This window comes from Amorphotheca resinae, assembly GCF_003019875.1.
Source record: "Amorphotheca resinae ATCC 22711 unplaced genomic scaffold M430scaffold_14, whole genome shotgun sequence".
Classification (NCBI taxonomy): domain Eukaryota; kingdom Fungi; phylum Ascomycota; class Leotiomycetes; order Helotiales; family Amorphothecaceae; genus Amorphotheca; species Amorphotheca resinae.
In genome coordinates this window covers 29,134-43,090 of record NW_020194484.1, presented here as the reverse complement: position 1 = coordinate 43,090, position 13,957 = coordinate 29,134, and the positions used below count along the sequence as shown (strand labels likewise).

The 13,957-nt window shown below is 33.9% G+C and overlaps 1 protein-coding gene across 1 annotated transcript; it reads left to right on the top strand.

Annotated features, from left to right (window-relative positions):
• Positions 1–1,278: 1,278 nt before the first annotated feature.
• On the top strand, positions 1,279–2,670 carry M430DRAFT_54198 (hypothetical protein; the record flags this gene model as incomplete). Its single annotated transcript, XM_024868449.1, has 1 exon — positions 1,279–2,670. The coding sequence occupies one exon, from the start codon at positions 1,279–1,281 to the stop codon at positions 2,668–2,670; it is 1,392 nt and encodes a 463-aa protein (XP_024716558.1).
• Positions 2,671–13,957: the final 11,287 nt, after the last annotated feature.

Below are 13,957 nucleotides of genomic sequence, written 5' to 3'. Positions count from 1 at the left end.
GTATCTGGCATCTCTAGCTCTCACTTGGCGAACAGGTTGCTCTGTTGGATATAGGATGGGCCGCGTTAGAGCCTAACATGCGGAGCACAAATTTCCCGACGTTATGTGTGTGCACTGTGCAGAGAGAATGTGACAACGGCAAAGCGGTAGAGGAATAAAAGTGTCATGACCTCGAGGCGGTCCGTGCTCTGCCCGCCCAGAGGGTTGGGAAGAGGGAAGAGATCTGGGACAGAAAAAGAAATGAAATGGAAGACATGTGAGAACCGGAGAAGTCGAGTCGTGAAGGTTCTCCTGCCCCTTATGCAGACCGGGAAAAACTGGGAAGACACAGCCGATCGCTTTCCTATTTTATAGGTATATACCCGAATTCGACGGCGCATCGGGTTCTTCCCCGATTCCGGCCCCCGGTCGGCCCCGGTTTTCCCCCCGGCGGGACTTGGCCAGGACTAGCCCTGCGAGACACGGCGACTGCTGCGGCACAGGGGCGATGGCGTTGTCATGGCGTGTGTCAGAAGCCGGCCCTACCGCGCTGTAGGTACCGTCGGCAGTCGGCCCGGACTCGCTTAGGGTTGGCGACCCTCTGTAGGTCAATGACAATGCGTGGTGGAGACCGAATTCGGCGAAGCGAGGAAGCAGACCTGACGCGGCACGACTCTACGGACCATTTCTCTCCTAACGAGTCCTCCGTACCGTCGATCCAGCTGGTGGGGCGCCTTGATAAGGTATCTGTTCTGAGTGGTGAGAGCACCCTGTATCAAATGACAGGTGCCGATAGAACGGTCGCGAACACTTTCTCCCCTGGTCGTGGTGTTGGAATAGCCTCCTTGTGAGTACATAGGGCACTTTCCCACTGGCTAGACGCCCTGGATAATACCCGCACCTATACCCAGAACACAGACACTAGAGCTGCTTGGTAGTAGGGGGGTTTGCTCTGTAGACTGCTTAAGCGGTATCTCAGCAATATCTGATTGGGCAACCCCCCACGTTGACATGGACAACTCTCCAAGCGAAGTGGGTTCGATTATTGGGCCAGTACCACCGTCACACTGTCACAGCACTGATACCCGTGTCAACGACACCGACGATCCTGTATCCAACAGGAGGGGCGCATCAATGCTCAAGCCCCTTCATGAGCACCAACAGAGGGGCGACGTCGCGATGCATAAACTGATTTACCCCTCTCTCTCCCCCTTTTTCACTTCCTCCCCCCCCACAAACGTCGAGTCGAGGCCTCTCTCTCTCCCTCTGTACGTCTTTCCCATTTTTCCCACCATCGCAATGGCTTCACCATCGATCCCCCCGTTGATGCCCTTGGAGCGCGCCGGCCCAAAAGGCTATGTGCGCTATCTGTTTCCCTTCCCGCTCGCTGAGAACTATAACCTCGACGAGGTTGCCCGTGTGTTGAAGGACTCACTGGCGGCCACCCAGAAGCGCCTCCCCGTGCTGGCATGCGAAGCCGTTCCCGATACCGAGGCCAAACAGGCCGGCGTCCTGCGCCTGCAAGAGAGCGAGGTGGGCGACATCAAAGTGGTCGACATGAGGGCGCCGGAAGCATTTCCAATGACATACCAGCAGCTGAGAGAGAAGCGCTTTCCGCTCGAGGCCTTTGAAGCAGACGTGTTCTGTCGGCGCCCCGTGTGGCCATCCCCCGGCGACAGGCTGCCCATCACGGCGGTACAAGCAAATTTCATCCAGGGAGGACTCATATTAAACTGGTGCATCTTCCACATGATTGGTGACGGCAAGACCTTCCAGAAAATGCTGGAGATATGGGCAGAGGAATGCCGAAGGGCCCAAGGCCTCGAGATCACCTCGCCCGTGCACCTGCCCGACGAACTCTTCGACCGGAGTCGTGTAATGCAGGGCTCGGGGCGCAACAAAGGCAGGATTGAGGACCATCCGGAATACGTCCTGCTTCCCTTTACTCCCACCGGCGCGCCGCCGAAGATGCTCAGTCCGACCCATCGAGCCCGAGTCTTCTACTTCTCGCCCGCCACGCTGGCACAACTCAAGAAGGACGCATCGCCGGCGAACGCAAAGATGCCCGCCTCGGATGTGCCGTGGATCTCGACGAACGACGCCCTCTCCGCGCTTCTCTGGCGCGCGGTGATGGCAGCGCAGTTCCCCCTTGACGAGCTCGAGGGCAACCCGACATCCGTCTTCAACATCGCCGTCGACGGGCGTCGGCGCGCAGACCCCCCACTGCCGGAGGATACCATGGGGTGTTTCCTCGAATACGTCGCGCCCTCCATGGGCATCCGCACCATGCTCACCGAGGCGAGTCTCGCTGACATCGCGGTTGAGATCCGGCGGAACGTGGCCAAGGCGAACCAGAACTACACGGACGACATCGTCACCCTCCTCGACAGTATTCCGGACCACAACCGGCTGGTTCCGACGGCATTCTTGGATGTGCCGGGCCACAACTGTGTTCTAACGTCGTGGGTCAACTTTGACCTGTACACGATCGACTGGGGCCATATGTTCGGTGGGGCCGTTGAAGCCGTGAGAGCCCCGAACGTGGGGATCATTAACGGCTGTCAGGTCGTTCTACCGGCGGTGCCAGAGAGCAGGGGTGGTGGCTTCGAGCTGTTGGTGGGCGTGGAAGAGAGCGCAATCCACAGGCTAGAGATGGATGCGTTGTGGACAAAATACGCAACCATGGTTTAGACGTAGAGCAATTGTTCAAGATTTTCCCTAGTTCCATGTCCGAGAATCACTCCTGCTGCCCTCGGTGACGGTGAACCCCCCTCTCCCTACCCCAATGTTGAAGTCCAGGTCGATATGCCGGATGAAGTGCTGTCGCATAGATGTCAAGTTTAGATTCATCAGCCGAGCGAATGTAGTAGAGTTTATCTAAAGGCTTCAGCATCAGCTTCTATGTCAGGAGAGATGACTACCTAACAGACTGTAGCTTTGGTATCTGTAAAAATATAATCTCTCTGTCGTTATCATTTCTCTGACGCTGTGACCAACCCAAGGATAGAGCTGTTGTAATGGTCATTTGCGTCTGTATAAAAGGCTGTACGTGGGTCATCGGTGCTTCCAAGGTGGGTATCAGCAAATGCGATATCCCGGGGGTTGAGGTAGCAGGCGGAAATTAACCGCTTAGCGCCGGGCCTCGTTACAGCGCCGGTGGCCGAGAACGAGAGCCTGAGGCCATAAGGCCAGCACCTTAGAGGTATTCCTGTGAGCCAAGGCAAACCACCCCCCTAGAAAAAGGGGAAAAAAAATATAAAAACTCTCGTACTACAAGTCTATATATAAGGTTTTTATCTTATATAGAGCAAATTAGAAGAGGGAATATCTTATAAATACCTTCGATCTTAGCCCTCTCACTGGCAGAAAACGATGGAATTTCCTGACCACAGGATCTCTTACCTTTAGACTTCCATTATTGTCGCATTTTGATATTCGGATACGATTCCTATGTTAGTCAAGTTTTCAAGGACCATAGCAGCAAGAGTAGGATAAAGGAGCATGGGAACGACCTCTTGAAATGTGTAGAGGCTAAGAGAAGGGACAAAAGCACGTCGAATATTAAATTAAAGCCTCTAACAGGAAGATTATCTTAATTGTGTATAGCTTAGGTGGCCCTGAAAGAGGTATACAGTCTAAACAATACTTCATTCATTGCTTTCAGGTTCTAAATTTAAGCCTGAACCTACAACGTGCGATGAACGCAATATTAGGGGACTAAGACGCTCTTATAGCTTTTAGCCTTTTACATCCAATTTCAATCTTCTTTAAGCGGATGAAGCTATTGTTAGCAACATATTAAGAGCATTAAGTTGGCGTCTACTACCTCTAACTTATTCTTGATCTCTTTCTTAAATGCTCTTCTTAAATCTTGAAATCTAAAAGATACTCCTTTGCTGTTTGATAAAGGAACTAGACTAGACGATCAAGTAATCTTAATTGGCTCGAGATGTGTTGAAACCAGATGCTTGAAATGTTTCAGCTTTAGCCTTTTCACTATCGGCCATGGATGACGGTTTTTCTAAGCCGGGCTTGATTAAAGAAAGTGCACTCTGATCCTATGTTAGAAAGAACTTCCTGCACTGAAAACCCGATGCATCGATGTTGTAATATACGGCAGAGATCAGTACCGTCATAAAGGTGAAGGTGAGAGCCGTATCAGCAAATGGATTATTCGACATAGAAATAAGGTATTCATCTTTAGCCTTACATAATTTCATCCTTACACTACAGGTCCCTTTAGAAACAAAAAAGATACCGTTTAAAATATTTAAGGAGATATATCTTAAGAAACTGTCAGATAAAAGAGGTTATATATTACTGTAAAGAAGTAGTAATAACAGGCGAATTTAAGTTAGTTAGAAGTAGATTAAATTAAACTAAATTAAATAGAACAGAAGGTAGTCTCCTGTTCTATATACTTAAAAAAGAGGTTACTATTTATATATATAGGCGCTATATCCGCTATAAATAAGGTATATAGGTACCTAAGTACCTAAATCCTAACAATACTATAAACTATTAAAAATAAGGTATAAGGGATTAATCTTTATATATTAATTAAGGATTAGTTAGTAATTAAGGGAACGTGTTCTATAACCTAGTAATTAATCCTACTATTTAATATACCTCTTTAGGGATTAAGCCGATTCTAGACTTAACTAGAGAGCTAAGTACTAGTATAGCTCTCTCTCTAGCTCTCTCTCTAATTAAGTAATAATAAAGCTATTCTTATACCTAAAGATATACTAGTACTTACTAGTATAGCTCTCTCTTTAGGTAAAAGGTTAAAGAATTAAGAAAAGTACGTAATAGTAAGTACTTAATTAAAAGAGGCTTAACGTTTAAGTTCTAAAGCTCTTTAAGAAAGAACCTTAAGGACTTTTAGTACTTTAAGTAATAAGACTTATTAAGTAATAAGGTCGAGTAAAGAGGACTAGTAATAGATAGAACTAAAGAATATAACTATAAAAACAGTTAAGTCTCTAAGAAAAAAGAGTAGACTTCTTAAATAAGAAATAAAGCTAAGATAAGAACTAGATCTTAAAACAGATCCTATTTCTCTTACTTAATCGTTTAAGTAAGAGTTACTAAGACTAGTGTAAAAGCTAGTCCTAGGTGTTTAGTAGTTAAACAAAAGGGTTTCTTACTTAAATAAAGAGTGTTTAACTACCCTAATCTATAGGCTAGCTATCGTTTAGGTTTAAGGTCTTAATATCTACTAGATTAAGTAATTTAATAAATTTAATGTGTTTCTAGTATAGTAAGGCCTTAGTTAACCTATTTACTAGTATATTATAAGTTAATAGCTACTATAGACTAAGTCTCTCTTTAGTTACCTCTTAGTATAGCTAGTGTTAATAGATATCTATATCCTTAAGCTTAGTAACTAGGTATAAAGTACCTAATTATATAAGGTAGATAGTTTAGGCGTTATTTATATTAATAGTAAACTCTTTATATAGTTCTAAAGTAATCTTAGTAAAAAAGCGTTACTATTAGTAGAGATCTTTTATAGTATAAAAGAGAGCTAATAACTTAGCCTCTATACTTAATATAGTAACTATCTTTTATTTAGTTAATTTCTAGTTAATAAGTCCTCTAAACAAGTAGAATACATATCTTTTAGTACTCTTTTAGGTCTTTAGATTATTAGTATATATAATATTACTAGTATAAGTAAAGGCTTTAGAGCCTCTATTACTACCTCTAAATTAGATCCTTAAGTATTAGGTTTTATAAAGATATTAGATTACTTTATCTACTACTTTTTAGTACTCTTAAGATAGGTTAGTAAGAAACTTAGATAGTTTATTAGCTAATCTAATAGCGTCTAGCCTAGTAACAACTATAGTATAAAGAATAGATCTTACCTTATGTTAGTAGCTATAGATCTCTTAAAGAAAAGCCTGTCTTATATTTAAGACAAGTAGTATACTTTCTAGTAGTATAAGAGGTGTTTTCCTGTCTTTTAAGTAAAAGGTTAAAGTAATTAACTTAATATAAGAGTCTTAACTAAGCTATAATCTTCTAGTAGATCTGTCTCTAGTTACCTTAATACTTAAGAACTACTTTAATTCTCTTATATCTTATATCTTATATTTACTAAAGAGGTTTTGTTTAAATAATAAAAGGGCCTAGTAATCTTCTTTTCTTACTAAGATAGTAATATCGTTTATATAAAAGAAGATAATAAGGTAATTATTTATATAAAGATACTTTACCTCTAGAACTAAAAACAAGCCTAGCTTAGCTAAAGTAGTAGTAAACTCTATATACTAGAGTAAAGAAGAATAGTATAGCTTATATAGAGCTTTTAAAAGAAGAAGATTATAATCTAGGTTATTAAAACTCTTAAGATGTCTAATATAGACTATCTTGTCTATATTACTATTAGTAAAGACGTTAACTATATCTAATTAATAGATCTCTAGATTAAAGTAGTATACTATTACTATTAAACCTCTAAATACTTATAATACTAGAGTAGTAACGTAATTGTCCTAGCTAGTTAGATATTAAAGATCTCTCTTAACTATAAGTCTTACTTTAAATTTATTTAAAAAGCTATTAGTATTAAATTTATATATAAACACTTACCTAACTAAGATAGCTAATCTTTTAGATATACTCTTTAGAACAGTCTTAAAGGTCTTATGTCTTTTAAAATCTTTATACTCCTTATTTACTACTACTATAAATTTATCTTTATATTAGTAGTTTTAAAGCTTCTTCTAGTAGTTAAGTAAAGCTAGTAGATCTGTTCTATAGATCCTTCTTTTAGTATATTCTATACTTATTTAAAAAGTAGTATAAAAGCTACTATAAGCTTTAATTTACTTTATTTAGATAGTATAAGCTTCTTTTCTTACTCTTTTATTCCTTATTCTTATTAAAAGGATATTAGCTAAATTAAGACTAGTAGAGTTAGATCTATACTACTAGATCTTTTATTAGGTTTTATTCTCTAGCTACCTCTCTAGTATATTCTTATTTATATCCTTTATTATAACCTTATTAATATCCTTAGTTATAGTTTTAGCTAAGTTAGTAAGAGAAGGAGTTATTAGAACAGGTAACGCTCTTAGTGTTAGAAGAGGGTTAATAATCTAGGACTAAGGATCTAATAGATCTTAAGCTATTAAATTAATAGTAGTCTCTTAGGTAAGTAAGTAGTAAGTTCTAGTCTCTTTCTCTACTTTCTTAGCTAAGTGTCACAGGTTAGAACCCGGTAAAGGGTCAGTGCCGAGCACGTGACTAACCGGACTATCGTTGTCCCGCCCTGACTCGCCCCGCCCTGACAGCAGAGTTTTCTCTTATACTTGTACAAACTTCCCTCTTCTCTCCTTAGAGTATTCTCCTTATAGAATAAATCGACATTCACCTAAGCATCGTGTTGTCAGCCCTTGACACTAAGAGGTTTCTTATTATTATAAGAGTTATAATAGGATTAGTTAGATTTGTTATTGTTATTATAAGATCTGTTAGATCTACTAGTAGATTAAGTAGTGTACTATTACTATTCTTAATAAGAGGATTAAAAGGATTGTCTTCTTCTTTAATTTACTAGTTATATTTACTAATTACTAGTATTTTAATAGCTTTAATTACTTCTTTAGTAGTATCTTATTTATCTTAAGGCTAATACCTTTATGTTTTGTTAAATATAACGTCTTTATAAGATATTACTCTATCTCTAGCTAAGATCTAGATCTTATAGATATTAGTAGAGTTATATTCTACTAGGTATCTAATAAAAGCTCTTAGTTCTAGCTTGTTAAGACGTACTATATTCTTAATTAAAGCGTAGGCTTTATAGCTAAAAGCGTAAAGATAAGAGAGGTTTAGTTTAGAGTAGTAAAGATACTTATATAGTGTTTTCTAGCCTAAAGAAGTAATAAGAGATCTGTTTACTAAGTATCTAGCTGTTTTTATTAGTTTAGGCTATAGCTTTAATAGTAAGTTAGATTTTATTTTTAGTACTTTTACTTTACTAAAGAGTACCTTTCTAGATCTTTTAATTAGCTTATTTTAAGCTACTATATATAGTACTAATTATTTAATAATAAAGCCTTTTACCTTTACTTAATTATTAAAATCTCTCTTAAGAAATGTTTCTTTATTAAGCTTAATCTAATAGACTTTAGTATTAAAGTGTCTTTTAATTAAGGAAATAAAGTATTATATAGTAGCTAAAGAGCCTTATTTAGTTATAAGGATATATATAAAGCTTATTCTAGTAAGATTATTAAGAAAGTAAAGAATATATACCTCTTTAAAGTCTATTAAGTATATTTAAATAAGATCTAGGTAAATCTTAGTAAATAGTTTATTTATATACTTAATAAGATCTCTAGATATAATCTATTTAGTGTTTACTAAATAGTAAACCTTATATAATAAGATTAGGTACTAATCCTTAAGTACTAACTTAACTCTATTAGTACTAGTAGCTAGGTATTAGATTACTTTTATATATAAGTACCTTATCTACTTATACTAGAGCTTAACTAACGCTTTTAATAGTGCCTTTAGTAGGTATAAGTTAGCTAGAAAGGCCGCTAAAATAGCTATTAATTTAATAGTTAATACATCTATTACTACTATTTATAGCTTATATTTAATTAACCCTAGTTTAGAATTAGATATAAGGCAAGTAAGAGTACTATTAAAAGAGATATCTTAGATTACTAAAAAGGCAGATCTAGTAGTAAAGCTATTATATTTAAGTACTTATTAGTTAAACTTAATAAAAGTATAATAAAAAGTATTATTCTTATAAGTTAGATAGTTTTCTTTTATATCTTAGTAGACTCTTTTCTAAATTATCTTACGTAAGGAAACTACACTAGTATAAAAAGAAGAAACAAGGGCTATACTCTTTAGCTCTATACTAAATTTCTCTTTTAGGCTAGTAAGTTAGATCTTAACGTCTCTAAAAGCTTTAATTTAGATATAGTCCTTACTAGCTATTAAAATACTCTTTAGTAAGGTAGACCTAATAGAATAAAAGTATAATCTATTATTATAAACGTAGATAGTTACTCTTAAGTCTAGAATAAAGCTATCTTTAAGTAAATAAGTAAGTCTAAAAGAAGAGGATTAGACTAATTAGACTATTAGAATTAGAGTTAATATAAAAACTAAGTAGCTAAAGTTAGTTTAATAAGCGTTAGACGTAGTTATAGTAAAGTCTATAGTAAATACCTTTAAGACGTCTTTATTCTTATCTTAGTTAGGTTTACTATTCTTCTTATTACTATTACCTTATTTGTTCTCTTATTTCTTTCTTTTAATTAACTTAATTAAAGCCTTAAGCTTACTATTTATATTTAGCTAATCGTTAATCTTCTTTTAGACGTTATTATAAGGTTTCTACTAATTAGAACGCTTAGATAGTATTAAATAGTAGTAATTATAGTAGTAGTAGTAGCTACTATATAAGTACTTAGGCTTACCCTTACTATTACTACTACTACTTCTTTTACTAAGTATAGCCTTTATAGTTAAGAAGGCGCTATAATTACTAGATTAGGTAACTCTAATGTCTTTTTAGCTTCTAAGGTTAAGTTTAAACTTATCTAATACTTCTTTAAACGTTATTACCTTCTTCTTAAGTAACTTATAGTATACTATCTTAATAAAGACTAGATTAACTTCTTTTAAGCCGTTAATAAAGGCCTTAATTAGTCTATTACTAGATACCTCTAGTATCTTATTAACTAAATAAGCTAAGTAAGTAGACTTAAAGCGTTTTACTTAAGCTATAACTAACTGTTCTCTTCTTAGTAAGATACTAGTGTTAGTTAGATCTTATAAGAAGAGATCTTATTTAACTTTATTAGAGAGTATAACCTTTTACTAAAGATCTACTAAGATCTTATACACTATATCCTTAGTATTAATGTATTTAACGTAGTCTTTCTTTACTAATCTAGTAATTAAAGAGTATATGTCTTTAACTAATTAAGCTAAGCGCTTATATTCTCTTTAGTATTTAGAGTAATACCTTTAGTAGATATAATATTATTCTTTCTTATTGTTTATTAGTATAGTATAAGTAACTCTTAAGCTATTTATAAAGACTCCTTTAATATCTAAAAGATCTAGAAGACTTAGCTCTACTAGAATAAAGAGTTCTGCTTTTATAGTGTCTAGGTTAATATATATCTAAACTCTAGTACTAAGTACTTTAGATTTAATAACTTTTATCTAGTAATCTTAGTTACTAGATTTATTAAGAACTAGTATATTTCTAGGTATGTTTCTAGTTATTTTGTATTAACTAAAAGTAGTAATAAAAAGAGGTAAATAAAGGAACTAACTCTAGTTATTTAAGAGTAGTTAATATACTTCTACTAAGTAGTAAAGTCTACTAAAATCGTTAAAATTAGGTGTAATTCTACTATTATTAGTAGTATTAAATAGCTATTAGTAGTGCTTAGAACTAGGTATTTAAGGAAAGTAGAAAGGGGTTAATATTAATCCTTTTTAACGCTATTTAGCTCTTATAATTTAAGCTCTCTAATTAGTTAAAAAAGTGTTTTTATATTAAAATAATAGTTACTAAATAGCTATTAAAGTAACTTAGTATTAAGGACTTAAAGAGGTAAGATTAGGAATACACGGGCCCCGTGTACCTATAGGTACGCTAGGGCTACTTAGGGTTCTTAGGTAGTACATATATATCTTAGAGAGTAAAGGGTAAAGAAGAGAGACAAGAATTAGTTTAGATTTAAATTAAAGTATATTATAACTTACTAGTTACTTAACTATAATTCTCTACTATATTACTTATAATACTAATCTCTAACATTCTAATTCTTCTTCTTATTAAAGAAGTAGCTTATTATAGTTATAGTACTTAGTCGTTTAGAAAAAGATACTTAAGAGACTCTTATAAAAAGAGCTACTAGTAAAGGAAACTCTAGTAAAAGAACTCTTATTATAATATAGGTAAGCTATATAGTAGTTAGGTAAGAGTAGGATTAAAGAGTAAGAGACACTAGCGACAAGTTAGTAATACTTAGTTAAGTTAAAAGGCTATAAGCGTAACTTATAAAAGCCTAAAAACGTAATAAGGAACTTAAGTAACTAAATAAAGAAAAGGATAAGAAAGAGTATAAGGCTTAGAAAAGGTCGCTTTAATAGCTTATTAAAGAAGAACGTATAAGAAGCTAGTATCTATCCTTACGCTTTTATATACTTAAAGATAAGGCTAAAGACATAATCTAAGAACAAGATAGTATTTATAATAAGGCTATAAAGTCTATAAGAAGACACTTAGTAATACTCTTAGGACTACTAGTATTTGTAATAATAATAGTTAAGTAATAATAGGCCTTAGCCTTAAAGCCCTTTATAAGTAAGAATATCTTAGAATATAACGACTTTATATATACTTATAAGATAGAGTTTTATATAAGCTCTAATATCTATATAATAAAAGAGAGTAAAATTATATATACTATACTATACTTAGAAAAGACCCTTTAATCTATATAGATATATAAAGAGTAAGAGTAAGGAGAGAATACTAAGATATAACGTAGTTTTAAGAGAGTTATACTATCTTACTTAAGTAGCCTAAAAATAGTAAAGTTAAAGGTACTTAGCTAGTATAAGAAAGTAGTACTTTACTTAAGATAATTTATCTAGTCGTTTATTTAATACTTAAAGCTCTTTAAGGAATAACTTTTTTCTAAATCTAAAGAGACTAAGATAAATGTTCTCTTTACTAAGCTAACGTAAGAGCTTTAAGTTAAGGTCACTAAGTATAAGCTTTTATAGACTTATAAAGAACTTATTATAGTAGTAACTTAGATCTAGAAAAGTATAGTAAGTTAGGATTCTAATAACAATAAGTGTATAAGAAAGTACTAGTAAAGATATAGTAAATATATAAGTTATTAAAAGAGTTAGTCTTTATCTAAGGAGTACTAGTAAAGACGTAGTAAGTACTTAGCGCGTTAATAAAGCCGCTTTATATCTAAAGAACATTTAAGGAAAAGAAGAGGCTTATAAGACTTATGTCCTTAATACTCTAGTATAAGCGTTAATAATATACTACTATAATCTAGCTTAAACCTAGGCCTATACTTAAAATACTATAAGTATAAAGAAAAGAGACATTATATAAGAGATTATAAGTTTATGTTTATACTAGAGACATGCCTAGAGGTTGTCTACTACGTTTATAGAAAAAAGGGCTATATAGCCCTAGCCTGCCCTAAGAAGGCTAATAAGCGTACTAACTTAAGGAAAGAAAAGGCCTAAAGATAGTTACCTTAATTAACTTAAGCCTCTCTAATAAAAAAAGATAGTTAGATTATAAAGAGTAGTTAAGGATATACCTTCTTATTACTATTAAGGTATAAGATAGCTAAGAAAAGGTAAAGAAAGTATAAGGTCTAATTAATAGTAAGATAAAGGCTAATATAGTCTCTTAGTCTCTTATAGTTAAGTATAAGTAGTATAATAAAAACACTACTTTCTTATATTTATAGCTTTAGATAGTTAATAGTAACTTAATTTTTGTCTTTAAAGAGTATTAAGTCTTAGTAAGCACTACTAACTTAAAGAGTAAGACTTAAGAAGATATATATAAGTTCTTAGCTATAAACCTAAAAGTATACTTAATAGTACTTAGATACTTATAGCTTTATAAAGTAAACCTTAGGATTAATTTTGTTACTAAGACATAAGAGTATTACTAAGTATATAAAGGCGTAAAGATTATAAAACCTAAGGAATTTATATAAGTCTTAAAAGAAAAAGAAGATATACTACTATTTAAGGCGTTTCTTAAGAAAGGTTATAGTAGCCTTCTTATAGTAGCTATACTTAGTAATAGCGTGTTAATAGCGTTATATATACTTACTAAGTATAAGGATTTTATACGTATGTTTAGTAATAAAGAAGTAAAGAGGTTTTTAGATAAAAATAAGGCTTAGTATATAATTAAGCTAGAACTTAGTACTAAGCTATTATAAAGACTACTTTACTTACTAGTAAAGAAAGAAATAAAGGTATTATAAGAATACTTAAAGGACAAGTTAGAAAAAGGTTAGATTAAAAGGTCTTATAGTCTAGTAAGTATACTTATTATGTTTATACTAAAGAAAGATAAGGGCCTATACCTTTACGTTAACTACTAGATACTAAATAAGATTACTATTAAGAATTAGACGTCTTTATTACTAATTAGTAAGACACTAGATTAGCTTAAAAGAGCTATAGTCTTTATAAAGCTTAACCTAAAAGATACTTACTACTATATTTATATTTAGCCTAGTAATAAGTAAAAGATAGTGTTTTATATATAATATAGCTATTTTAAGTATTACGTTATACCTTTTAGATTATATAACGCGCTAGCTACGTTCTAGTAGTATATTAATAAGGTACTAGTAGGCCTAGTAGACGTTACTTACGTAATCTACTTAGACAATATCTTAATCTTTTTAGAGAAGGTAAAAGACTATATAACGTATATATACTAAGTACTTAAATAGTTATAATAGTATAACCTTTATATTAACCTTAAGAAATGTAATTTTAATACTTAGTCTATAAAGTTCTTAGGTTTTATTGTTTTAACTAAGAGAGTATTAATAAAGTTAAGCTAGGTCTTTATAATTAAAGAGTAGCTAGTACTATATACTTTCTAAGATATTTAGGTATTTTTAGGTTTTACGAACTTTTACTACTAGTTTATTAAAGGCTACTTATAGCTAATAGTACTACTTACTAACCTCTTAAAGAGTACAAATTAAGGTAAAAAGGTAAGGCCTCTAGTATTTAAAAAGAAAGTATAACGTATATTTAATAAGCTAAAAAAGGTATTTATAACTACTCTAATACTTACTTACTTTATACTAAGGTTACTTATACTTATTAAGACTAATATATCTTAGTTTACTATAGCTAGGGTTTTATTATAACTTATTAGCTAAAGGGATATAAAGTAGTAATACCT